Source organism: Chroicocephalus ridibundus, chromosome 16, assembly GCF_963924245.1.
Source record: "Chroicocephalus ridibundus chromosome 16, bChrRid1.1, whole genome shotgun sequence".
Taxonomy (NCBI): Eukaryota; Metazoa; Chordata; class Aves; order Charadriiformes; family Laridae; genus Chroicocephalus; species Chroicocephalus ridibundus.
This window is the reverse complement of record NC_086299.1, coordinates 7,221,823-7,248,684: the sequence shown is the minus strand read 5'-3', so window position 1 is coordinate 7,248,684 and position 26,862 is coordinate 7,221,823. Positions and strand designations below refer to the sequence as shown.

At 40.9% G+C, this 26,862-nt stretch overlaps 1 protein-coding gene across 6 annotated transcripts in view; it reads right to left on the bottom strand.

Moving 5' to 3' along the window:
* Positions 1 to 26,862, bottom strand: part of RERE (arginine-glutamic acid dipeptide repeats) — a 243,149-nt gene that overhangs the window by 58,602 nt on the left and 157,685 nt on the right. For 5 of the 6 annotated variants that reach the window (XM_063354198.1, XM_063354197.1, XM_063354199.1 and 2 more), the window contains one exon: positions 21,502 to 21,600. The exons of the other annotated variant lie outside the window; for it this stretch is intronic. In XM_063354198.1, the coding sequence (XP_063210268.1) occupies positions 21,502 to 21,600 (99 nt within the window). The remainder of the gene's footprint in view (positions 1 to 21,501; positions 21,601 to 26,862) is intronic. 6 annotated transcript variants of the gene reach the window in all.

The window sequence follows — 26,862 nt, the reverse complement described above, 5'->3', positions numbered from 1 at the left end:
TTCCCGTTTTTCTTCTTTACTGCAGAAGTCGAAAACAAAGCTGTTTCTAACAGCATGCAAGAATGACATCTAGCACAAAATAACCTGTTTAATCAACTTCACAATTTCAGACTGAAACCTCATGGGCTTCAGAAAGGCACGGTGATCCTGATAAAACTCTAAATTCATAACTGCTACAAATATGTCTCTTCTGAGGTGCTGCTTCAATGAGGTTTAGATGAAATGTGTGTTCTCTTAAGAAAACCCATGTGCTATTTCATTCCCTTCCCATGACTTCCACCTGGTCAATTAGTGACAAGCATGTTGTAATGCAATATATTTACAAACACACAAACACAGAGCCTTTTCTGCTCCTTCTTAATCCAGGAAATAAGGACTTTTTTCCCCTCCCTCAATCTCTCTTAAAAAAAAAATAATCTCCTCTTTAGACCATGTCCAAGAACAGCAAGTTGTTCTCTCAACCTTTTCCTTAATTATGATCTTATAAAAATGAAAGCGATACGTACAGCGTGTGTTTCGAAAGGCCCAAGGTTTTCTAGGCAGTTGCCAATTGAAGCTGTCACCATGAAGTTAACATTCCATATTTAATATGCCTTTTCAAGCTTTACAGTAAATACGGTAGGAAAATTTATGGCATTTTAATAGTTAACAGCAAATAAATGCCAAATGCATAAAGGCTTCTTTATTTCTTAAATTTCACAAGATGAAAAAATTATGGCAGTTGTTCTAAAAAGAAAATGAGATCTGATTATAGGTTATATCTGCAAAACTTCTGTTAACTGTGCAGCACATTTATAGATTGCCCCAAACCATTATTTTTTTTAGCATGCAGACACTGCGTATGCACACTAGCTGAATTTCAGTGCACAGAGTACATTTTATTAAAAGCCTGGCTGAGTTTTAACATTATATTTTGCTTGTGTACAGTGCAAATAAAGGCATTTGCTGATACTATTAGATGATATATACCGTCCTGTATCCTGACAGTTTCCGTAAGACGACAGTTTAACCTAAAGATGTCAGGTACCTCTTACGAAAACACAACTTGTGTTAGTCACAATTTTTTTTCCACCAAAGCATTCCTGGCTGTAGCAGAAAATGATGCTAGTATTTACTGCATCTTTACCTCGAAGGAATTCTATATGCTCAGTAACAGACAGGACGAAGCACTGCTCAGTAATTCCATCAAGGGCAAAAAGCGGTACTTTAACTTAAAGAAAATGCAGCTGTCACACATATCTCAGCTATTCTCAGAATCCTGCTAACCACTGCAGACACACAGTGTGCCTATTTAACTCTTTCCACGAGCTGCTTTGTTGCCTGAAGGCTCTCACCCAGAGGAGAAGAAAAAAAAAAAAGGAGGGGAAAAGACCCATTTCTAGGGGTACAGGAGAGGGCAGAAGGGAGAGACGTTGCACAGAAATTCCTCGGCCTAAGAACACGCATCCTCAGAGCACCTTGCCACGAACAAGGACTGGTCCCAAGGTAACAGAATATTCTAGGCTACTACAGTAGCACTTAGAACAAGGAACAGGCATGATGGCTCACCTGAAACCTTTGTGAAAAAGAATATACAAAAATCAATCCACTAGGAAAGCGGAACTATCAGAAAAATCTGTGTTCAGGCCTCTGCTCCGTTCCTTTACCGTGCCCTGCTGCTGGAGAACAGGATACGCCTCAACCTCATCTGAACTTCATTTTATTGTTTCCTGTCACTCCCGTAACTCCGCTGAATGTTTTTTTAATCTAATTTTGAAGTAGCAAGTGATTTTACCCTTAGCATTAGATACTCGTGCTGTTGTGTGTTACATCAGTTAACAGCAAAGCTTGCAAAAATCACCTCGCTGGCAAACTTGGTTAATAGTGAGACACCCATAAGCCTTCCCTAAATGTCTCCGCGTGTTGTTCCACAGACCTTGGCATCATATCGGAGATGCGTGCAGACCTCAAGCACGCAAGCAGATCTTTGTGGAAATACCTTTGTTTCCACTGTTCCCTCAGTGTTACCCCTGCCTTTGGCCTACGACATCTCAGATGCTCTCAGGGTAGCTCCACCGCTCTGTCCCATCTCTAACCACCTCTCTGTCTGCTCCTGCGGGAAGCAAGGCTGTCACCAGCTTGCAATTTAGAGTCTCCTCCTCAAGAGGCTGCACTGAAGCACAGATCACAATTTGAAGGACCTCCTCCTCTTCTCTGACACAACCACGCAAAGGGACAAGAAATTGCTCACCCAGTTTGGCAACTGCTCGGAGATGTCTGCAATCGCTTAACTACGGATCTCTGCTGCAAGAGACCTCTGCTGTAGGGGAACGTCCGTGCTTTGATGACCGCTGACATGATACACGTGTGCTCTTGCACAATCTGTTTGGCTTGCAGAAAGTCGCAGAACACCAGCAAGTGACGATCGTGCACTGCAACGCACCAGCCAGCTACGATGGTGAAGCATGAGCAGCAACAAACGCCAGCCAGCCCCGGCAGTGCCCGCTCTTGCTGCTTAACTACAGACTACAAATTTTTAAGAAACCAATTCTGATGCAGTTTGTTGGTTTTGTTTGTTCTGTTTTTTAACAGTCCCCTTTCACAACTGTAAACAGGTAGATGTTTCTTAAATTGTGCCACAAAGATGTTTCCAGACTTCCAGTTCAAGAGAGCAGGCTCACACACAGGTGACCCTTTCGTAGAGCAAGATGGAAGAGAATAATCTTATATATGTTTGTGGGTGTGTGTAGAGATATTTTTTTTTGGTTGAAAGCATCCCTCACCTCTAAAATTTACTCACTCAATTTGCTTATTTCAGGAGATTGTGACCTTAGTTCAAAATACATACAGAAACTCAACTCAGCTTTCTTTTAATAGATACTGGTCTGTTTGTTTTTCTTGTTGATTTGTTTTAATGAAATAATTCTATTGTTTCAAGACAAAATTGTCCTCTAACCTTCGTGGTATTTTGAAAATAAAATTCTTTTTTCACCAAGTCCTCTAACTCAAAAATATTGTGGAAAAATGAAAACATTTTGATGGTATTCATTAGATACCAAGCTATATTAAAAGGCATTAATTGTTCTTCTCTTCAGAGTGCCTTGCTAGCCACTTACATGTTACAAAAATCTTATAGTCCTTAGGCCATATGCCCTTAAGATCAAGGATCCTCTATAAACAAACTGACAAGAGACAGATCAGCTGAAAGGCTTAAAGGTGCCAAACAATTAGCTTTCCCTCCCAGTCGGATTGCTCTGTCTTCCTGAAAAATTATACTGAAGAATTAAACTCTACCTCAAACTGTAAGAGATGCAACACCAAAGCATTGTACAGATAGAGAGAAGCACGTAACGTCCACCGCAGCCTGTGTTATGCATATCCCTAGCCATATACACAGACGGAAAGTCATTAAGCAGACTCCCTCGAGGGAATGCCAAAAGATCCTGAAATGATAATGATCCCCCTTCCATGGTGCTGCACTGGTAGCTTTTGTTTTGAACAATAGATCTCCCATGATACCTCGCGCTTGCTGAAAATATTGGTATTAAGTGAGCATGAGCACAGCTGTGTGTAAATTACATATATAAACAGATTAGATTTGTATATTTATACTGGATGCAAACACATTAATAGCACATTTGCATACACAGTTGGCTAAATGAGATTGCATGCAGAGCAGGATTACTAGTTACAAACACATTTATTTAGAATTTTCAATAAAGTATTTATCCTGCCAGTCAAGAGGTCAAAGTGGATTCATCCTCCTGCCTCTCCTCTTCGCCTTCTCAGGAGTGTGCAAAAACGCTCTCGTCAGAGTGCGTTCCACGTTGCCGGTCCCTCCTCACAACTACTCTGGAGACAGGACTCAAGCCAGCAGCAGAGACTGAACCAGGGCGCTTGCCTAAAGGTTATCCAAATTTCCTTCAGTTTAGTTCATTAAAGGTGATGTTTGGGGGGGTGGGGGTGGTGATGGTGGTTAGAGTTCTACATTTGACCACAGCATGAACTACTACCTAAATACCAGTTTATAAAACACTTCTTTCCCTTCTTCTGTTTAATGCCAGGGATAAATGCACAAAAGCCTGTATGAAAGGCAACATGATATTGAAGGTGACACAACAGCTCTCAGACATTTCCAAAGCTGGGGAAGAATTCAACTATTCCTTCACCCAGGGCTTTGAGCTGTCAGGGTGCTGCTAACCCTACGTGCTAACCCCAGCACGTACCATCAATACCATCAGTATTTTAACAGGGTTATTTTCTACAAAGAGAGAGATTTCAGGTTCACCCAAAACAGGAGGCAAAGCTGTGAATCACTTTCTGCATTGTACTTGTTTCTGTGTGAGAGCCCAGATGGGGAAGAGAAAACAGCGGAAAAAAAATAATCAATTATGTCTAAATGAGGAGCCTTTATTTTTGCTCTAATTGTGCCCTATGATTATTGGCTGTGGGTGCATCCCCAGCTAATGCTCCCAAGCCGGCCAGTCTCTCTCGCCTTCCCATTTCAGGTCGGTTCCTGTTCACAGGTCCAGTCCTGCCTCTTGGGTTCACCACGCTCCCAGCCCCGCCGATAAATCATCTCCCGGCCCGCTCTCGGAGATGCGGTGGCCGCGGTGCAATGGCTCCGGCCCGGGTTGCCAGGCAACCTGCGCGGGAGGGATGGATGCCCGAGAACTGCTGACAAATGGCCAAGCGGCTGCAACAACGGACTCCTCTCTGTCAAAAAACCCCGTGTTTGGGAGAAGTGCCTCCCCCCCACCCCGCCTCCGCACTGGGCGAAAACACGGCGTGATTGTAAAAATCAAAATCAAAAGGCTATTGTAATGAACACACACTTCCTGCTCAATTACTAATTGTTAAAAAGCTGCAGGGAGGCTGCGATCACACAGAGTATGGCAACAGAAATGTGATCCGGTAAACGAGATAAAGTCAACAGCACGCCAAGAAACCTGATCTAAGAACAGCCTGCAGTGGCACATCAGAAGCTGATGCACAGATCAAAAAAAGGCTGGATATTAAAGCAGCAGCAGGAGGAAGAAAGAAAACCTGACTTTACTTTTCCTGAGCTCTAGAAGGGGTATTTGATAAACAACCTTGAGTCTTTGGAAAAAGAATTCATGGATTATTACAAGCATTACTACCATCGTTAACACCGCTGCAGTTGCGTGGTCCCAAATCTCAACAGCAGGAAGAGGCAGGGACAGATGAGCACCCTTGTTTGAAGACAGCTTGGTTTGCAATTTACGTTCTTCTATAAAGTAAGGGTGGGAAGAGGAGTCATTTATTTTTCCAAACCAGGTCTGGAGAGCTCAGCCCCTGGGGCCACCGCGACAGAGGGTCCAGCTGCAGGGGGATCTTCCAAGGAGCAACAAGTTCTGAACCTCCAGGAGGCTGGAAACGCACAATCCCTCAGGACTCTGCAAACCTCTCCTCCAACAGACATGCAGAAAGGCAGTTAAATTGCACACACAGGCAAGCATTTCCTTATTCTACTAAACTTAATCATTTCCACCAGCAAGAAACTTGTTGGCCAACTTGCCCACTTTTATATTTAAATGCCTGTGACAGGCCTGCTGCTGCCATGTGTTAAGGGTCCACCTGCGCGGGCAAGCCAGGCAGATCCAGAGGTGTGCCACGCTCCAGCTGCTCACAAAGCCTCCCCGAGACACGTGCTCTTTCCTGATCCCCAGAAACAATCACGTTGCACGTGTCCATAAGCCAGGTTTCACACAGTGAGTCCAAGACATCTATCCCCTTCTGCGGGCACAAACCTGAAAAATCAAACTGGAGACTGCCTTCAAAGTTGAAAAAAGAGCTTTCTATTTATATAACATTATCTGCAGATTGCCGTCTCCTGCCATCAACAGTTTCTCAGTGCTGCAAACAAAGCTAACATGATTTGAGCGTGTTTTTACACAAAAGATTCCTTAAAGATGCATTTGAAGAGTTAAAGAGAACAAAGGTCTGGCAGGCTGTGACCCAGAGAAGCAAAACAATATGCTGCTGCCAAGAGACAACAGAAAGCTTTTGATTAGGCTTCAGATTGCCTTTTTCTGTATACAAAGAGATTCACTTCTGATTGTTATTTTAAACCCCTGTTAAAATGCTAATATACAAAAAGCCTTCTTATACATCAAAACTAAAGAGCAAGTAAAAAGTTGGACAAAATGTTCCTTTTCAAGGACATCCTTCCTTTCCCATATGACATCTGAAAGTATCTCCATTTAGTACAGGTAAGTAGTAGAAATTCAGCTCTTAACCTGCAAACTTCCAAGCTAAAACAAAAAAAAAAAAGCCATTGCTTTTAATTTCTCAGACTCATGCTCACCCAGACTTGCTAAAAATGCATTTCCTAAAAAATAATTCATAGTTCCAATTGTTGTTGTTTTGAACAGGAAGAAACTAGTCGAAGTATAGAATCCAAAAGCAGAAATAAAGATCTATATAAAGCAACACATGTAATACGAACCAAACCAGAAAAGCAGCACTTGTGGAATATAAGCAATGCCCTACTACACCGCCTTGCCTCCAAAGGAAAGGCTCTCAGGCATCAGTTTGCAGTATTAACCTTTCTTTTTCCTCACGTACTCTGAATCTCAACTACCTGTACCAAACCCCACAATGCCAGTGCATTCTTAAAGTTACAAATATTTCCTTGAATAATGCCAACACCAGAATGTAGAGCATCTTCCACTGGGCTGAAGATGCTCCTTATGGGTCCTCACCTTTACCGGGCTGAAACAAGCCAAGAGGAAAATATCATATATTAACCTCCCTCTGAATTTCATTCTCCTTGTCCTGTTTTGCTTAACAACAGGATTTTTACTCAACTTACAATACCGTAGGGAACACCACTCTGCTCGCTAACACAAAGCGGATCTCCATTAAATCATCAATACTAAAATGCCGGTTCTAGGCAATAACACGGGTGGGTGAACACAGATACACCCTGGCCCCCAGCCCACGAGCCGTAGTTCGGCACCATCAGCCCACAAGGCTAATAACTAACACGAGGGTTAACAGAAAATAAGCTTCCACTTGAGCTCTTTCCTTAAACATCAGAACATTTCCATTTTCTCCATCATTCTCCCCAGAAAAATTCTCCTTTTGTTACAGAGATCATACAGAGTCCTGAAAATACATGTCCGTTTACTCAAGTTTAACACTATTACGCAAGCCCGAAGTTGTTCTCTTTCACTGTGACATTTTTTTTGTCCTTTCAGTCAATTTGTAACACTAAGCACAAAAAAGCGGCGCTCAGACTACTTGAAATACACTGTACGCTCCTTTCAAGACTCAAACATAGCATTTCTAGTGGAAGTTCCCTATTGCAGAAATATTGTTCCACTGGGATTTCAACCATTATCGCCAATTATTCTGGAGACTAGCTCTGCCTTCAAACAGCGGCTTCATGCAAATGACAGAAGGAAACAAATAGAACCACTTCAAGAGCAATGAACAAATCCAAAAATAATGAGACAAAATGGTGGCAAGAATCCCCAAGGAAATTATACATATAGAGAGGCAAACAGTTCTGTAGGTGACTTCGCCAAGTAAATAATTAAACAGCAGGGCTGTTGACGGTAGCAGGGCCCAGGTTTGAGTACAAGCACCAAAACACAAATTCCAGTTTGTGACCCCAACTAAAGTGACATAAGGCAACCTCAGCAAGCTTCCTGAATTTCTCTCAGGATCAGTCTGCCACCGACTGCAGTGTGGTGAAGAGATACCTGAGAGCACCAATCTGGATATAAGAAATACTAGTGATGACAAAAATCAAATTCCAGGCTAAGAGACATATCCTCAGTGAGAGACCTTTCCTCTATCAAGCAGAAAGCAAAATTCTTCCTGTGACAGGAGTTCTTCATCCTGCCAAGTTGTTTACAAGAACAGGGTGCTCTGATGTGTTCCAACAAGGTGTTTTAACTATTGACTTGCAGAGAAATGAAAATTTAGTAATTCCCATTTTCACCTAAGATGCCACAGTATCAGAAGACCCTGAGCAAATACTTACAGACCCACATCCTTTTACATTTTTATAAGAACCGAACACCCAAATTTGACATGCACGTAACTTCATGAATTCCTTATTTCAGTTGTGTAGCCCAGCCTGACCCAGCAATGTAGCGGGTCCCAGGAAGAGTGGCAGCACCTACCTCCAATTTACAAGACTCCATGCTGAAACCACGTAACGCAGCCCCTTTCAATAAGGAAGTAAAAAGGCCTAACCTTTTGCAGGACTTTGACTGATTGCTAATTAAACATTGTCTTCATAGCTTTCTATTTAAAAGAATCGCAATGTAATAAACAGCACCAACACTGTGCTAATACTCAGATTCTAATTCTTCAGCTGCTCCCAGCTGCCCGCGCGGGTACAAGCGGCACTCGAGCACCAAAATCAGCAAGAAGACTGATTACAACAAAGTAGATAAAGAGTCAGCTAAGTTTGCCAATTATAACCATTAATAATCATATTATTTTTATTATTTTTAACCAATAAGTCCCACTGCACAAGGTTTCAGTTCCTCGCAAGCTCCTGTCATGATCCCCCACCGCAACTCTCATTATCCACAGTAGTTTCGTACGAAGGATGTAAGATTTTAATTTGAATTATAGACTTCTGCAACCCAGCCATCCGACTACTGAGGGAGATGTTGGCTCATACGGTGACCTTGGCACTAACGTATAAAAGTAGTTTTAAAAAGAATCAGAAGATTCATAAGTTCTCTTTTCTTTTGTGGTGGGGGCCTGAATAAAAACATCTACTCAGGGCGGGGGAAATGGTGCCAAATGTGAAAAAGTGACCCACAAATAAGAGAGGAAATAAAAAAAGATTTGAAAATGAAGGGCCAGAAACTCATCTATTGCAAAGGTGAACACTGGCAAAGGAAACCTGAAAGGCAGATATCTGGGGGGAGAGAGGCAAGGGGGAAGCGGTGCTGAGACTATGGAATTACCTCCCCAGACACGTAGAACTGGACAATATCTTCCGTAACAGATAAATGAAATATGCACCCTAATAAAACAGAGGTGCCCTCTTTTGCCTTCCCCAATTTGTAACAAATGGAATGTTTGATTTGAGTGTTTGAAGTTATTCCAATGCAGTGGCGGGTAATACACTGTGATGCTTATTTATTAGCTCCTCTAAATGCATAAGCCCCTGTCTGATCAATCTCCCCATGTAGCCTAAAAGCTATATAAATCTGAGTGGATACTACGGAGGGTGGGGGGAGGAAAGGAAGGAAACGAACAAAAGAAGAAGAAAAACCACAGTGGATCACACACAAGTGGACAGGGAAACAAGCGAGATATCAAGAGGCCAGTAAAAGCTGAAGCAAAACCACAAACCCAGAAGCTACAGGCACCTTGAGCCTTTACCACAATATATTCAAAACCACACGGCGCATGAAAGTACAAAAGCAACATCGGATGAGGAAGACAAAACACTGGTTTTTAAACACACTGTTGTGAGCGCTGATCAACACAACCCGTCTTCTACCCCGTGGAAACCCCTCACGTTTGTGCATAAGCAGCCCGAAAATTCAGCACGCTCAGCTCTAGCAGACCTGGGCAGTACAGCAGGTACCGGGCATCTCTCTGGATCAAGTCCTTATTTGCTGTCAAATTCTTTTTATGGCAGTATAATCATTAGCTTTACTGGCACCGTTACCCTCGTAACTAATTAGGAATCTTGGATGGATGCAGAAAATGATTAATATTTAGTCACTATGAGTCTACTACAGAAGCAGCCTATTATCAAACAAGTGACACCTCCACAAACTTAAATTAAATAATGGCTCCCAAAGAGGATTCCGAGCCGCTGACAGAACGGCAAGTGATTTAAGTAACATAAAGCTGAGCAACTGGTGATGGATCGCAGTTTTTTCGCTCGCTCTGTTACAGCCTGTAATAGAACAAATGATCATTTTTCAGCCTAATTGAATATGGCCGCCCCGTTTATACACAAAAGGAGACAAAGCTATATAATTTGCTTCATTAAAATGCATTTTTATGTCATCCGAAAGATTAAAAAAAATTGGTGCCGTTGATAGGGAAGATTAGAAAAATAAAATTTATCACGCAAACAGAACTTGCAAATGAGGTGTACTTTGGCATTCCTACCGCTTATGCTTGTGCAAGGAAGATAGGTTCTGAGCACTCACGCACACACAGCATCCATATTGTCACAGGAATCAAAGTCTCTTAAATAAGAATTATGTCACTATACCAATCTGAAGAAGCATTTTGCCATTTTCTGCTGCAATGGCCACTGGGCCTTACTAAACAATTCTCAGATAAGCTGTCAGGCAGAACCAGAGTATCTAGTGACTTTTGAAACGTTTGGGAAATTTTTATGGGGTTTTTTTTTTTTTTTTTACAATTATTAGAAAAATCAAAATGCCTGTTAAAAAGGAGCCTTTCCCAACATTAAAATCAAAGCTTCAAGCAAGAGTGCTGCATTTCAAATATAACCTTAATTACACTACAGCTTTCCGGCATGGCACGTTTCGGTCCTCTCGCCCTCCACAAGCCAGGCGGCAAACCTCGTTGTTCCTCCTTCTCCCTGCTCCAACCCCCCCTTTTAGCTTTCATTGCCTGGAGATGCTGGGAAGAGATCTAGGAAGCTAGAGAGTTATTTAAAATCAGTTACCATTTGACACCGGAAAGGAAAGTTGTTACCTTCCATGTTTCTAGCTTGGCCAAGAAAGCACCACGGCCTCTCTGCCGGCTCCACGGAGCATCACTGATGCCAGGAAACGCCGCCGTGGCAACGCAGATCTGTTACGGACGGCAGCCCCAGCACCGCAACGGAAAACCAGGTTTGTCTTCCCTACCAGGCATGGGAGCATGGGCTGAGCCCACGGAATCACAGAAAACCATACAGTTTTCTGAGTAAAATACTCCCACCTGGGTCCAGCTCCACTCATTCTTCAGTCTCCCTGACCAACACCCTCTACAGCTGCAGCTCAGCCACAGGGTTCCCCTTGCCCAGTCCCAGCTGACAGCCTCCACGGCCACGCTGAATGGAAGGCAAGGCTGAGAGATCCAAACTACCAGTAGGAAAAACTTGCAGGGGAAAAACAAAAAAATTTAAAAAAATCAAATGTCGTCTTGCCAAGTTGGAGAAAACACTGATCTGTCTCTGCACTTGCTTTGTTTTAGGTGGTTTTTTTTGTGTTTGTAAAGCAAATCTTGCTAAGAACAGCAAGTCACCATTTCCCGTGGTTTAGGCAGCAAACAACTCTTTGAAAATAAAATATTGATTTGCCACATCAAGTAATCCTTTCCTGGGCTCTATGTGTTTAATAAAGTGCAATTCCAACATAAGTGTTCCAAAACAAAACACTTTTACCTATATCAACATGCACTAAGCCAAAATTACTTGGGAAGACACTGGAGGTTTCTATCATACACTTAACATGGAAAAATATCAAAGCACTTCATTATTTATCACTATATTATAATTGCACTTTTAGGTACTAAGGAGCTAAGGATCCTGTGGACTAATTTAAATTTCTTAACACCTGCGACACAGAGAAACTCAACCAAACTACTGAAATGACAGGACTATTGAAATAATTTGAAATCAAACCAAGAGCTCTGGACGTTGCCATCGATACAAGCCAATACACCAGCCACCCCTGCTTTACCATTAGAAAAGATGCACCTAAATTTAAATTACACTATTTATAGAATTTCCAAGAAAAAAAATCAAATCTTGTGAAAACAGATAGCTAACCAACATTTCTTATATTTAAATTATGAAATTGTTTTCAAGAGCACAAATTCACACAATCCTAGATGTTGGGGTGCTGGGGTCACGTACACCAAGGAGCATGAGCCAGAAATCTATCTAAGGCCATTTATTACATTTGCATTCAGAATGGGAAGCAACCTGTGAAACGCATCTTATTAACACTATCCGCCTTCTAAAAGTCAACCATACTATTAACAACTATGGATTATCTTTAAAAAAAAAATAAATTAAACTTCAGAATTTGGAAATTAAGTTATGTACAAAGAAACAGAGAGTAAACAGGTCAGTGGGAAGTAAGAAAGACAGATTTGATACACAGCGTCTTAAAAATTAAATAAAGAGGCAGATACAGGGCAGAAAAAGTTTTACTATGAACACTTACAGTTACTCGCTTGCTTCTGCTTGCTACAGCAGAAGCACTAACCCTAGGAACTCCCAGAGTTTTGATCCAGATGCTCTTACTGTTGCAGTGTCATGACTCAGTTTCCTTCTGGAGAAGAACAGGACACAGGACGATGTTCTATTTAACCCACATTCCGGATCTCATAGCAGATAAAATCTGAATAAAAGGTCAGCGTATTGAAGACAGTAAGCGTGTCACTGACCAGAATATCATCTGATGGGGAGCAGGAGAAGAGACAGACGAGTCCATGCCGCGTTATTAGCGCGCTTGGGTTATTTTCCTCCCCTGCACAAGGCAGGGGGAACAGTCTTTGTTTCAGCCGCGACACTGCTGAGCCACGCAGCTCAGGCTTCTATACATAGAACCTGTACGATATACACGAACATTAAAACCGACTCCAGCTCTGTTGCTAAGAAACTAGGAAGGATAGCTTTTTTGGCCCTCTTCATTTATAAAATAACCACCTTGCCCTATGGGAGAACGAATGCAATCTCTCAAGTCCCTCAGTGCCTTGTTCTCATTTTGAAACGAACACAGAAAGATGATCGAGAATGCTAGGGAGTGCAAGCGATCTCCATTTTTAAGATGTCCTTGAAAATGAGATGAAAAACATGGTTTCAACAATCAACTGCTGTCGTATTTATTAATCTTTCAAGCAGCAGATTCTTCCCCCTTGGCAACAGTGAACTCTGTATGTGCTCCTGTCTCCAGCACAAACCCTTTTCTGGAGAACAAAACACACCACCAGCTTCTGAAAGCACCTACCAATTATTTAGTTTATACTAGAGTTAAACTCGGGAGTTTAGAGTTCAGCTTCCCGTCCCCACACAGAAATAGCCTTCTAAGCTGTGGCAACTGGCCAGTGTAAATATTTGTTGTGTTATTTTTTTGGGATCAGCAATATGGTAAGTGCTTAATAGATAAAAATATACCACACGAAGGCAGAAAGACGATGAATCAAGAAACATATGGCAGTTAAACAAAGCAAATAAAAAATGATATTGTTAAGAAAAGACTAACTTATCTGGCAGCTGTGGAAAGATCAAGATTAGCGAAAGCAGTGAAATCACCCATTTTGAAGCCAAGGTCACTGACAGGATTTATAGATTTATCCCTGAAGGCAGCCTTTGCTGAACATGAAATGCCGAAATAATTTTTTTTTTTTTTTTTTTTTTTTTTTTTTTTAAATCTACTCCCCCCACCCCATTTGGGCTATCTCATTTGCTGGAGGCTTTTAAAATTCATTCCTTTTCACAGCTGGTTAAACAATGGAATCTTTCTGCAAACTAAAAGGACAAAATTGATTGCCCTACACAAACTTTTCTGCACGTATAATTGATTTTTAATTCACTGTCTTATTTCCGAAAGGACTTGACAATAAACTCAGTGCTGTATGTGCAATATTGATCCCTTTAAACAAGGGCTTGGATCAAAGACTGATGCAAGTTAATCACAACCAAAATGACTGTTATCTTTTTTCCAGAAATCTGTGTTTAAACTAAATTCTCCTTTTCTAGCCATATTACACCTTATATTTTCTAGCTGTACTGCACCTTATCATTTTGTAAACCCGTCAGCAGCTAAGTAACTGTAATTTTATGCAACTTCTAAACAATAACTGTTTTCCCCCAAGCAGAATAATTTCAGCCTTCGTCAGTTACTTTTTACTGCAAGGACTGATTGTTCTTTCATACTATAAGTTCTTAGAATAAGCTACAGAAAAGATTGTACATTCCCACTCTTTCTTCTAAAATCTTATTTATTTTTCTTCAAATAAAGGTCCTACTAGACCATGGCAATTTGTGTTTGGTGGTTTCTGGTTTGTTTTTTTTTTTTTTTATCTCAATGCTCAGTTAATTTTCAGCTGTTACTGATTAACACACTTGCAAATGGCATCAGATGGCTTGATTTCTGAAGTCCAGAAAATGTTAATTTAGTAGGAACCACCACTCTCCTACGAAGCTGTAATGTTTAATTTTTGTGGATAAAAATTTAAAACTAAGCAGTAACTGATATCTTAACCTTCGAAGCCCACGCAAGTACCGCTGCGCAGCCATGCAACACCAACCTCCTTTTTTCAAATATCCCTTGATGATTTCCACCCCCCCACACTATTCCAGAGGCTCTGTTTCAATTTTGCTGTGAATTCCATTTTCTACAGCTGCCGTATAAACAGTAAATAAAATTCATGCTATTTTTGCCCCAGTAAGCAGCTCTGTCTTCCAGCATATCTGAAAAGCCTGGCTTCAAAGGAGCAAGCAATGAAAACAATGTTTTCATGAGCAGATACTCCAAAAAGGGCAGACCAGAGACATTTGAAGAGGATTCCAGGCACAGAAGCCAAGCAAATAAGTACGTGTCTTTTGCATAAGTAATTTCTTGACCAGCTAGACTGGATTACAAATACTTGCAAACATGTTAGGAAATTAGTTTGCTGTATCTTGTCATTTTTGGCAGAAGGATCTCCCCTTGTATTTTATGACAAATGAGCTTTCAGCTGAAGCCAGGTGTGGATATTTTAAAATTTATGAACTTGTAAATCCATGTACATGGCCAATTAAGGTTTATCACCAGCAAGGATTAACTATCCCTCCACATAAATTTAAGAGGTTGTTTGAAACTAGGTTGTTTACCTCAACTACTCTACATCAAAAGCAATGTAAAATATTTAAAGGGCAGCGTATTTCATGATAAAAGCTAGTTATCAAGGACGTCATGGTGTGTCATCGACAGTTCTGCACAGAGATGCACAAGTAAAAAAAAAAAACTTCCTTCCAAAGGAACATTTAGTAATTTCTTTTTGAGAATTTAACATCTCTGAAAAGATGGGACCAAGTACAGAAGAAAAAGGAGGAAGTGTCCAAGCAATAATGCAAAACGACCATTTCACCCAGATTCTCTTTAACTTTGGAAGACGCAGCCCTGACTTTCAAAGATGGTTCCATTAGCCTCGCTCGTCTTCTTCATAATCAACATCTGAATTCTAATTAGGAGCACAATTCCATGCAGCAAAAGCACCCCTGTGCAATAAACTGCAACACAGCAGCAGTGAACTCTGCCTTTAGCTAGCATGCATAAGTAAACAGAATTAATAACTACCCAAGTGTGGACGGGTGACTTAATCTGTTTCGATTAGATGCAGCTCAGCCTGAGGCCTTTGTGTTATTTAAAATGTGTTCATCATGTTTAATTAAAAACCTAATAAACTAGAGGTTCTTTTAGTTCTGATTTGTATTTCTCTCTTCTGTAAGCCGTATTGATTCTGTTAGTACTTTTGATAAAAGGACAGGAAAAAAAGCACATTCTGAATAAAGAGACAAAAATGCAAGATCAAATCCGCAGGACTGTATGTGAAGAACAGTCAGAACTACTCTATTTCCTTCACCGTTTCCAATACACGAGGCATACCAAAACTGAAAACCATTTCATTACGGTAACAAAACTTAGGATGAACATAGTATGTTTTGTAAGCGATAGCCATTTGAGGGGTTATTTATCTGAAATGGAAGCGTGCACAATAAGCTCATTCTTGGACCTGGAGTAAGTGTAGGGTCAGAACTGTACTGAACATCACTCAAAGTGTAAAAGTCATTTTGCAGAGAAGATTCTGTCCCAAGAGAGTGGAAACTACGTAGGGACAATTTTTCTTTTGAAATATTTCCACCGAAGCCACACCAGGAAATCTGGGTGTTCAATTTAACCTAAACTGAAAGAAGCGAACGATCATAGATCCAGATTTGGAGTCTGTGGAAAGTAAAGGAGCAAAGCACCAGGGCAAGCACCAGAGTTCCCATATAGGTGCTCAGTTTCAGGTTTGTTGTACTTATTCCTCATAGACAACAGACTCTAAGTCTGAATGTGTCAAAATACAATTTAATGTCAGTTTTGAAACATTTACAACAGGAGAAGAATTCACCAGCACCATTCCGTTCTTTTTAGGGATTTCTGATTGCTTGCATCAAAAATGCCTGTACTCTATCAACAATTAAAAGAGGTATTTTTAGAGATGCAGAGTAGAGCTCGCTTCTCTCTCACTCTGACAATCTCTTGCTGAGATTGAGTGAAGCATCTTTGTTTTCTCGGTGCCTTGAAAGCAAAACAAATACTAACTACATCTTGTCTGTACTACAACCTGCTGCACAGAATGACAAAAACAGCGTTCAAGACAGTGGGTGTCACCAGGCCTTAGGGACACTAAGAAAGGTGGCCGAAGAAAATGAAAGGAGAAAAGAGGTTACTCTCTAATCTCTTGTTAGGGAAAGATATCCCATGGAACATGTGCCCAACGGCTAAGTCAGTCCCCCTTCCCAGCTACACTCACCTTGCCCCAGCAGCATCATGCCACATGCAGACAAGGCATTCGACACAAGAAGCTTGGAAGAGGGCACTGCCACCAGCTGTGTCAAAACAGAGGACTTATCCCATGGCTTCTTCCAAAAAAACCCCAAAAAACCAAAAAACCACCACCAACAAAACAGCACAGCTTTCTATTTGAAATCACAGCCCAGCACTGCCAGGGGTCCACCAGGTGATGCTGCTGAATGCTGGTCTATAGTACACGTGCTTAGAAAGTGCTTAAACACGGCATTATATATGACAATTGCTCGACAAATTTGTCCACAGAAGTGAATTCGTGAGCATTACAAGAGAAACCAACCACCCCCTCACCAAATCATCGCTGGAAATTGATGTTGTCAGGTGTAGCACAAGTCTTAATAAACAGGAAGCAGCTGCTGGCAGAGCTGCACGCAGAGGCCCCAGTAAAGAAGTTTCCTTCGCCACTTTTATTAGCCAGTGTGGAAGGCTGGTGTTCACAGCCTGCCTCGGCATTTGCATACTGGAATAAAAAAGGTTTAAAAATAGCCATAGGTTTAGAAGCACAAGGGAGACAACAAACCTCTGTCTTCATATTTACAGAGCCTTGCATTTAATTCAATCAGCAGCAAATTTTATCCTCTGTTTAATTTGATCTAAACCTCTGTAACCACATCATCAGTAGCAAAAAATAACATAACTCCCATCCTTTATTTTCATCAGTGCTGATCGCTGCAAAGCAGCTCTTACTTGACAGTTTGGTCAGGCAACAAAGCTGTTTTAATTAACAAGAAAGGCTTTATCTTTGGGCAACAGATAGTCCACAGGGAAAGTTAAAAGCTTTATAAATATATAAGTTTTCAGTAAATTTGAGTTATTGACACAGTGTTATATCACAAATACTACTGAATACTACAGAGACCTGTGCTGGGCACAGCGTTGCTACGGTGTGCACAACAAAACCAGCTACATTCATCAGCCAGCACAGTGGACACGGACCCAGTCAAAATACTTGGGCAAGTAATAGACCAACCAACTTACAGAGGAGTTTTGACTCAGGGAAGTTTTAAGAATTAGTTTTGTACGAAGTCAGTTCTTTGCCTGCACCAAAGTGACCACCCTCCTACTGCAGTTGCTTTTGCCCAATGACTTGACATTGCCACGATGCTCCTTTCCCTCTGCTCCTTCCAACACCTTCCCTGCAACAGGACTTTTCTGATGCGCGCTTCAAAAATCTGGCAGAAAATTCAGAATATCAGAAAAATCAGAATAACAAAAGGGGGAAGTGTGACCTTTTTGGGGTCCAGAGGCATGGCAGGGGGCAGAAAAAGATTATAGGGTTAGAAAGGCAGGAATGGAAAAACTGAGAGAACAAAAGCCACGATCTACGTTATTTCAGTTGGCCGCATGCCACAGAACCTTTCGCAGGTAAGGAAGATAGCTAACAAAGCTTCGTACCCGCTCTGGTATCTGCTTATTTATACAAGGTGTAAAAATTAAATAAGCTGGGCCACAAGAAGAAATTAATTCTAAGTCCAGCACGAACAGGGACAGGGTTTGGACCTGGGTCTTCCACACTTTACTAGAGGCTTCCTCCTGCTCATCACTTGCCATCATGGGGCGGGGGGGGGACACTTAATAAGGTTCTCACCAAAATTTAATTGTTTTGGCTAGGCTTTGGGTTTGACACATCAGCGTTTTCTTCGTTGTGGAGTTCCTAGGCAGGTTTATCACCCTATGGGTCACACAGAAAGAGTTTTCTCCTTGGTTTCACAGAGCCAACAATAAGGAAACTTCCCTTGCAAGTCTCAGGAATGTTCAGAAGTGCAGCACAGCTGCTCTGATCTGGAGCGTTCTACAAACTCCCAGGGACAAACAGGCTCTGAGGTTGTGCAGGTGGAGCTTAGCTGTCTATAAATAAGAGCACAGTTTGATCTTTGGCTCCGCTGAGGCTGGAGGGCTGCCAAATGTTTCTGGAAACTTGGATGGAAGAGAACAAGTACGATAAAATGAGCAGAGACTGACAATGATTTATAGAGTCAATGATCATTATTCTGTACTCACAGTGTTTGCGCTTTTGGAGTAATGTTTCATTTTTCAATAAACTTGGCTTTTTCTTATTCGTAAGGCTCTATTCTCTACCGTTTAACACAGACTGCTCACCAAACCCCCCTGAGCTGCAGCAGCAATGGCATTCACAGCATAGTGCAGCTGATGGAAAAAAACAAGGAGACTGAAAAAAATCTACACCGAAAACAAGGTGTTGGCACCACACAATTTAACCATGAATGCGGGAAAGAATATATGCACAGAAAACAGAGGTTAAAACAATATGAATACAAACTTAAGCACAGGGCAGAGCACTTGAAGTATTTGTTCCGACAGTCGGTTCTGTAAATAAAACTCCCTTTTATGACAAGATAGCCGTAAAACTTATCAGGAAACAGTCTTCTAGGCTTTTTACTCATCCTCTCCTTCGCTTTGCTGCTGGTGTTAGCACATGATCCTCTTTCACTCTACGACTTCAGGCAGTCTCCTTACCACAAAGGTTCTTTGTTGGATTTCAGAATAAGCCTACTTTAATGGGGGTTTATACGGCCTGCCCTACCCCTAATCTAGCTCCTGCAAAAAGGTTTACATAAGGAGAGAGCAAGCACACATAATTCATTGGAATAATGCCCTGAAAGACTTTCAGAAAAACTAGAGCTTAAAAAAAAGGTCTCTCCAGCCATTGTCTGATTAAAAAATGCTAAGAGGCCACAAAAGCTTCACCCATTATTAATAATTTCTATTTTATAGCACTATTGCAACTTTATTAGTAGCTTAACAAGACCACAAAATTTTAATTTTTATTTTCTTTCTTCACATACTTTACCAATTAACTAGCTTAAAAATTAATTCAAAGAAAAAACCCCAAAAAACTTCTCTTGTCACTTTTACATGAACAACGCTGTCTTGCACCGTTACCAGATTTTTTTCATGGATATACCCAGTAAGCATACATGTCAAGTTGAATTTCTAACCCTGTTTATTCCAATATGGTACATAAGAGAGAAAAGCTTTTCCAACAGTGAAAGGTAAAAACCATAAGCGAGTCTGAAGTTCTTCTGTGATAAATATTTTATCAGAACTAACTTCCAATCATCTGATTTTCTATTTTGGTGCACACTGCAGCCTAATTATTGAGCTAGGAAATATAACATTTTTCCTTTTTCACAAAAGCAGACATGCCTGGTCAGCCTGCTGAAGAGGTCCTGTCTTCTCACACGTTACGTTTCACAAATCTGTTCTGTTAAGTGCAATTAACAACAGCATTAAAATGCAAAATATTTTTAGGATGTAATCCAAGTGAACATCTTCAGCATTCCTCCTAGCTATTGAAAATGCACAAGTTTTGCTTTCCTGCCCCCCCCCCCTTTTTTTTTTTTCAGTCAAGTACTTGTGTGCTAGCTTAAGCTGCAGGGTCTGGAAAACAACGGGTTGTGATGCAGCAGCCTTTGGAATCCTAATGCTGCCAGAAAACGCATCTTGTGCTGAATGCAATATTTAAGAATCTGTTTGTTTACAAGGTGTCAGCAAATTAAGATTCTATAATTTGCTCCCAACTTCACATGATTTATTTCGGTTTACAGCCCTACAGAAAACAATTTCATAGGCACGGTTGCATTATATCATATGTATAAAAATTAAGCCAGCAGAAGCCTCACAATTGCAGCGATTAAGCTCCAGAATGAACCACAAGAAGCATCTTTGCTTCAATAGTTCTCACACAGCTATCATCGTCCCCAAACTCTGGAAAAAAACCCCAGAAATAAAAGAAAGTGTGGTCCATTTGAGTGCGAAGTGCTTTCCCAGCAGCACACCCTCTCGGTCAACTAAAGCTTTTATGAAGAGGTGTCTTTCACAGGTCAAAATTACTTTTTTTCCCCACTAATCAGCCTGCAGAGCAGCATCTTTTCGTAGGCTAGTAACGGCAGCAGCATTTCAATCCAAAGCCATATACACCAAAGACCCCAACCTCTGTCCAAAGGAAAGAAATGACACGTTTACGTGTCCCTTCCCTGCCTGCTCTGCAACCCCAAACCCAGAAAGTCTAACTGCCAGCACATGCTGAAGCAGCGGCCACGTGGAAGAACCAGCACTGCGACTACCAAGTTGTGTAAGTTGATGAGCCTCGCAGTGTACCAAACGTTAAACTCTATGAGCCCAAATCCCTCAGCAGTTCCCGGTCCATAAACGCGATGATACAATACTGCAGCTGCACATTTACTGCACGCCCCAAACTCATCACGTCCATACATTACTTTGGGAGCTCCACCTAAGATGGATGATGCACTGTTTTCAGTACGGTTTTGGAGCTTGACCATTTCTACATACTGTAAAGTAAATGCGGATGGCATGGCGAAATCCCAGCTTTCAGATAATCTATTTTTGGTCTGCTCTTTGTCAAAGATTCATCCATCAAGAACTGTTCCAGTAAACACTTTCTAATATTCCATAAGAGGGGAAGAAGGGACTTAATCTCAAACTCTGTTTAGGAGAAACACTGATATCCAACCTCCCATTAGCCAACTTGAGCTGACACTAAGTCTCCTCTCCAACACCAGCAGGGGGAAAAAAAAAAAAACAAAACAAACAAACAGGGAAAAAACAGGGTCAGTACTTTGTATGCCTTTTACATCTTGTCCTACTCCGACTAATGAATGTGGCCAGCCTTCCTGGAGGTGAAGATGAAAATAAAATTCAGAGCCCAGAAGTTTTGCAGCTGTTCATTTACCCTATATAGCATCCTCCCAAGAACAGCCACTTGATCTTCTCCTCTCTTGTTCTACTATTAGAAAGGTATTTTCCCCACTCTAATAAAGTTGCATATATCGAACAAGGGCCCACTATCTCACAACTGTGCAAAAATTTATCCTGTGCAGCAAATTATTTGCCCCTTCTTTCCCATAAAGATAACCTCTTTAGAAAAAAAAAAGAAAAGAAATACAAAAGCAAGAGAAGCAACATGAACTATAAGGCTCAAGGGAATAATTCATTTCCCTACCACTTCATCTTCAGTCCAACACTTCTCAATCAGTTTTGGCACAGGTTTCTTCACCAAGCGCTGCAGGGCTTTTCCAGCATCATAGTTACTTTCATGTAGCTAAAAAATAAAGAAGACAAATAGATCATTCCGTGGAATTAGCAGGGATCTGATATTGGAGAAAAAACACTAAAGGGGGCCACATGAGATGTTCTATGCCTAATTATTTTCACTGTTGATATATGAAGAGAAATTTACACAACCTGAAGGGTAATTGGGGCTTTATTAGTAGAAGAAACAACATTAAACCAAGTATGTTTTCCCCTTCCTTCCTAAACTTCTCCCAGATAATGTTTGAGTCCATAAAGCACTGAAGATTTTTTTAGTTAACTTTAAAAAATACATTTTACATTAGAAATTGCAAGGAAAATTTTAAAAAGCTTCAACAAAATATTTTTCAAAAGGAGTTGTATCTTATGCAGCTTATTTTGTTCAGATTAGTAAAACCAACTGGAAAAACTAACAGAGGAGGGATTGCAAGCCATGGGACGTCGTGTTTATCCACACAGAAAATCCTCTTTATTTTTATTGCCCTGCAAAGATCACCATGTTGTTGGGAAACAAGAATGGAAAAGAAACAAAACCTCTACAGATAGCTACAGAGTACATAAAAGCAACTAGGGATGTCTAAGTTGACGTTACTCTTTCAGATGGTCACAGCCTACAGTGTACCTTATTTTCTACAATAAATTCAGTATCTATATGATCAAACGCTGTCTGAAGTAGACAGTAGACATTTAAATCACGGTGAGGTAGAAAAACAACTACGCTGGAAAAAAAAGATAACTCAACAATGAACCCATGAGACTCTCCGGCTCTTAACTCTTGATAGAAAACATTTAGCACACTGCAGATTTATAGCCTGTCCTATCTTCAAAGTACAGTGGGATTTTAAGGACTGAAGGCCTAGTCAGGAGCCTGCTCTGTGTCTTCTGAAAATGATCTCCAAGAAAAAGAAATATTGCTGGGATGACAAAAACTGAATTACCTTCCTACACCCAAGAGGGAGAACAATTTGCATGCAAGCTTCCCTACGCACACACGAGGTAGGCGTTTCTAAACAACGTGCTAAGCAAACCAAAGCTTCGAACCTATCGATTAACATCACAGAATTTTACAGACCCTCCAAAGTTTCTTTACAATAGGGACAGTCAGAACATGATTCTGTACACTGATCATCTCCTGCTTTTCCTTCCCACCCAGCATTTATCCCGAGCCATCTGCATCTCACCCATGCTGCTAGAATTGTGCTTAATCAGGCTCTGAAAACATTTTTATACAAGTACTATAATTGGTGAACTTCTCCCAAGACTTATGAACCGAACAGGGATCAAGATACAATTACTGAACAGTGACAAGATATTAACTACTTTGTCACTATTAATATAAAGTTATAACAAAACCTGATTACAAGAGGAAAAAACTCCTCATTTTTCTTATGTCAAAAGGCTCAAATTTTAGAACAGCATTCTGTTTCAAATAAAAATAGCAATATTACTTTCTTAGTGCTGCTTGCTGTAGCTATTTACATCTCTCAACCAATCCATAAGTACCGATTCTGTACATCTGACGATGGTGAGACCCCTTCTACCCTGGGGCCACCTCCTAACAATACTGGGTTTTTTTTCTTGTATTGCTTCTTTTGTCCGATCTTGCCTTCACTCAGCCCGTAAGCTCTTCGGTGCACCAGAACGCCCTGCATGCATACTGCATCCAGTAGCATGATTCACAGACTGTTAAAAGCTCTAAGTAAATTACTCAAATTTACTTCTGTTAAGTAGGTCTAAGTGATTTCTACTAAGAAATAAAGGCAGATATTGGAATCAAGAGACAAGGGAAAAAACAAGTCACTGGCCTTACAGAAATTTTTTTAGACTATAATAAAAATCAGTTTCTACTAAAAGCCAGCTTTGTATGGTTCTGCCAAGAAATAATCTATGAAAGGTTCGTGCACTGACTTTTGAAAGCCACCACGCAACTTCAAGAAAGAAGAAAGTCAAATGGCACCTTAGATTGCTGTGATGGCATTTGCAACAAAATACAGAGATGCGTGCATATAGATGTGTGTGTTTTTATTATAAATACAATATACATGCTTCTTTAAAGCTGCACCACTGTTGAATCTAGGATGAGCCCGATCTAAGAAGCCTGCATGGCTCCAGAGCCATGGTCAGGGCAGAATATTCAACAAATCTTCAAGAGCTGCAGCAGAATGTGGGAAAAGCTGGGAAATGGAAAGCAAAGCTCTGCGCAGGACTCATGCAGCTGTGGAGAGAAAGCACATCTGTAAGGCCTGGTACAGAGCAGTCTTCATTTTCACTTCCTGGATTTTGTCAACTCCGGTTTTAAATAGCTTGTGCATCTGTAAGCACATTGTTTTCTTATAAAAGAGGGTTCGCTTTTTCAATAAAAGCGATACTGTAAGTGGGCAGGGAATTTCACAGACCAAGAAGTGCCCATTTCACACAAGGCACTGTGGTCCATCATACTGGCGCACGCTATGAAATGGTGGATTTTGGATACCACGTACCATGCCGTGCCATCTTCCAGTCTATTTTATTGGCATCTCAGGTGTCTGGTCACGAATGCCACAGGACGGACTGTGACAGTCTATAAAGCCAAGCAGTCTGCAGTACAAAGCGCACCAGAAATGACTTTCTTTTCTTTAGTAAAGCAGAAGTCCCCGCACGTGAACCTCAATGTGTTAAAAATAACGTGCTATTTATTCCGTTTACCGATGAAATTTCAGTTCCATATAATCTTGGAGCCTCCTTTGTAACACCTGGAGAGCTGAGTTTCCAGAAAATATTTTGATCAACAATTGTTACTAAACCCCTCAAAGCAGTTGGGTATAAAAGCAGAAGTGCACAGCCCTCTAGAAAATCAGGCCACCCAGAAGTCAGACTGCGCATCTCCCACTGACAGGGAGGAGCATCTTATCAGCCGTGTTAAAGACGACATTAGCACATTACGGGTTACGCTTCACACAAATTGGTTCAAACCTTCTCTTATCTGTAGGAAGAGATCTTGAACTGATGAAGGTGCTCTTCCACCTCCACCAATTTATTGGGGCATTCAAAATCTATTTATACTTGAGGACTTTTAAAGTAAAATAATTCTAAAAATAAGAGGTCATGGCTGGGCAGAGATCATTACCTGCAATGTGTTTTTAGAACAAACACCAATATTCCCTTAACTGGGGGCCTGAATTTTTTTTTTTCCCGTAACAGCAACTAAAATAACAATAGCATACAGGGTGTTACTGCAGTAAAATAAGCACTCAGCTATTATAATGGGAACAAGAAAGAAAACTAAGCCAGGGTAGTTTTCTATTCATTTTCAGCTTTCTATACGGCACCTACCGGAAAGTTACAGATACTCTGTGCAATAATTATAACCATGTGTACCTTGGCAGAGTAACCATAGAAAACAATGCCTCAGCTTCCGAAAAATAATTCCCTCCCCACCCTAATTTCTTCAGCTAATTGATCTCCGTAAGCTACTGCCACGAGATGCGCTAACACATCCGAGCCACCATCGGCACCTCCCGCTGCTGAGCATCAGGGAGATGCGTTACCCGAGATCACTCAGCAGAAACCATCGCCTCTCCAACCTGTCTCCCAGGTGGAATCTCCTGAGGTACAGCAGAACCATGGCTTATAAATCTGCCTCTGTTGACTACTCCCACGGCTGTACCTCCGTGCAGGTGAAACCATGATCTCGGCCCATCTGACATCAGCCACAAGGCAAAGGATAAGGAGTCGAAAGCTCGACTTGCAGTGCCCGTACTCAAACAACACGACCGACTTCAAACTTTTTTTTTTTTTTAAAGACTCCTGTGGTATGCAGTACCTACTTAAAGGCATGAAAATAAGATGTTGTCTTTTCTACTGGGCACACATTAATTTTTCTCCTTGTTTGCACTCCAGCACTGGGAAGAGATCCATCTTCAAGAAAGAAAGGACTGTTTGTTTTGCCAGCTCACCTTGCAAATGTTTTTTTTCCATGCGTGCCACTACCTAAAAGATTTTTCACTTCGGAAATCTGACAGCGTTGAAGAGAATGGTGCTTCTGTTTCTTTTCCCTACTTGCTCCCTCCCCAAACATGCAGTAATGCCAAAGCCTCTTTGTAACTTGGAGGGCATCTTTATTTTGCCTCAAGGACAACACGTGTTTTTCCCTGGCAGCCCTATTGCCCAAGCAGTTTAAACTAAAAAAAAAAAAAAATTCAGACAAGCTCAGAAAGAATGGACTGGTCTAACAGGCAACTACTCTGGTTACTGAACGGTAGAAGAGTTTACAGGCCATCAGAACTGTCCCAAATCAGCAACAGAAAATATGAGTATTAACTTTTGACCAAGTAATTACGTTAATAACAATCACAAAACCCGTAAGCACAGACATGAAAGAAGAGCCATCTAACAGAAAGGACACAGACGCGAAAACAAGAGAAGTGATACAGGTTTACAGTCTCCTGAAAAATGTTACTTTTAGCAAGCAGGAAAAAAAAAAGCTTTTATAAGCGTCAGGAGTAGGATAAAGCCCAAAAAGGAAAAATATTTTTTTATAAGTGCCAGAGTTACATTTACTTGTTTCAATCTGGCTTATTAATTCTCTGCTTATTACTTTCGGTCATTTAATATATACAAGCACTTTATTGGCAAGCAACTCAAACATATAAATAATAGCTAATGATGCCTGCCTATGGTTTCATTAACTGCTGCTTGAACTTTTCAAGGTATTGCTATAAACACTAGATTACTACCCTGTCATCTAGAGAATCATCATTTTTAGCATTAACTCTGCCATCTAAATTTTGAACCCCGGTGACATTGTGCACGTATACAAACGCACCAGAAGGAATCAACACAAATGTACTTATACTTTAAAACAAAACCACAGCGATTTCTGCATCACTGGATAGGATTTTAGATTAAAGAAAAAATTCTGAACGTGCACGTGCCCAAAAACCTCTTTTATATTACGACAGCCATTAAACAAAGCTCCATCACAGGCAAGGCTTATTACCATAAAGTCTGCACATTACCACACGGTTTCAAGTTTCTACTACAGCTTCTCAGCGGAGCTGCCATTTTCTGTCTGCGTGAGGTTGCAAATAAATTCTCCTTTTGGCATGGCTCAGCTGTCAGGCACCTCTGTTCTGTAATGAACCCATGAATTACATCTTGCAGCTCTGACATCTCTGGTCTTGCTCATCAAAATATTGTTCTTCAATTGTAATTTATAACTTAATTTAAATGTCCCTTTTACTGTGACCTTTTTAGATCAGAATGGCATTGCATCTGGCAGCTTCTACTTCAG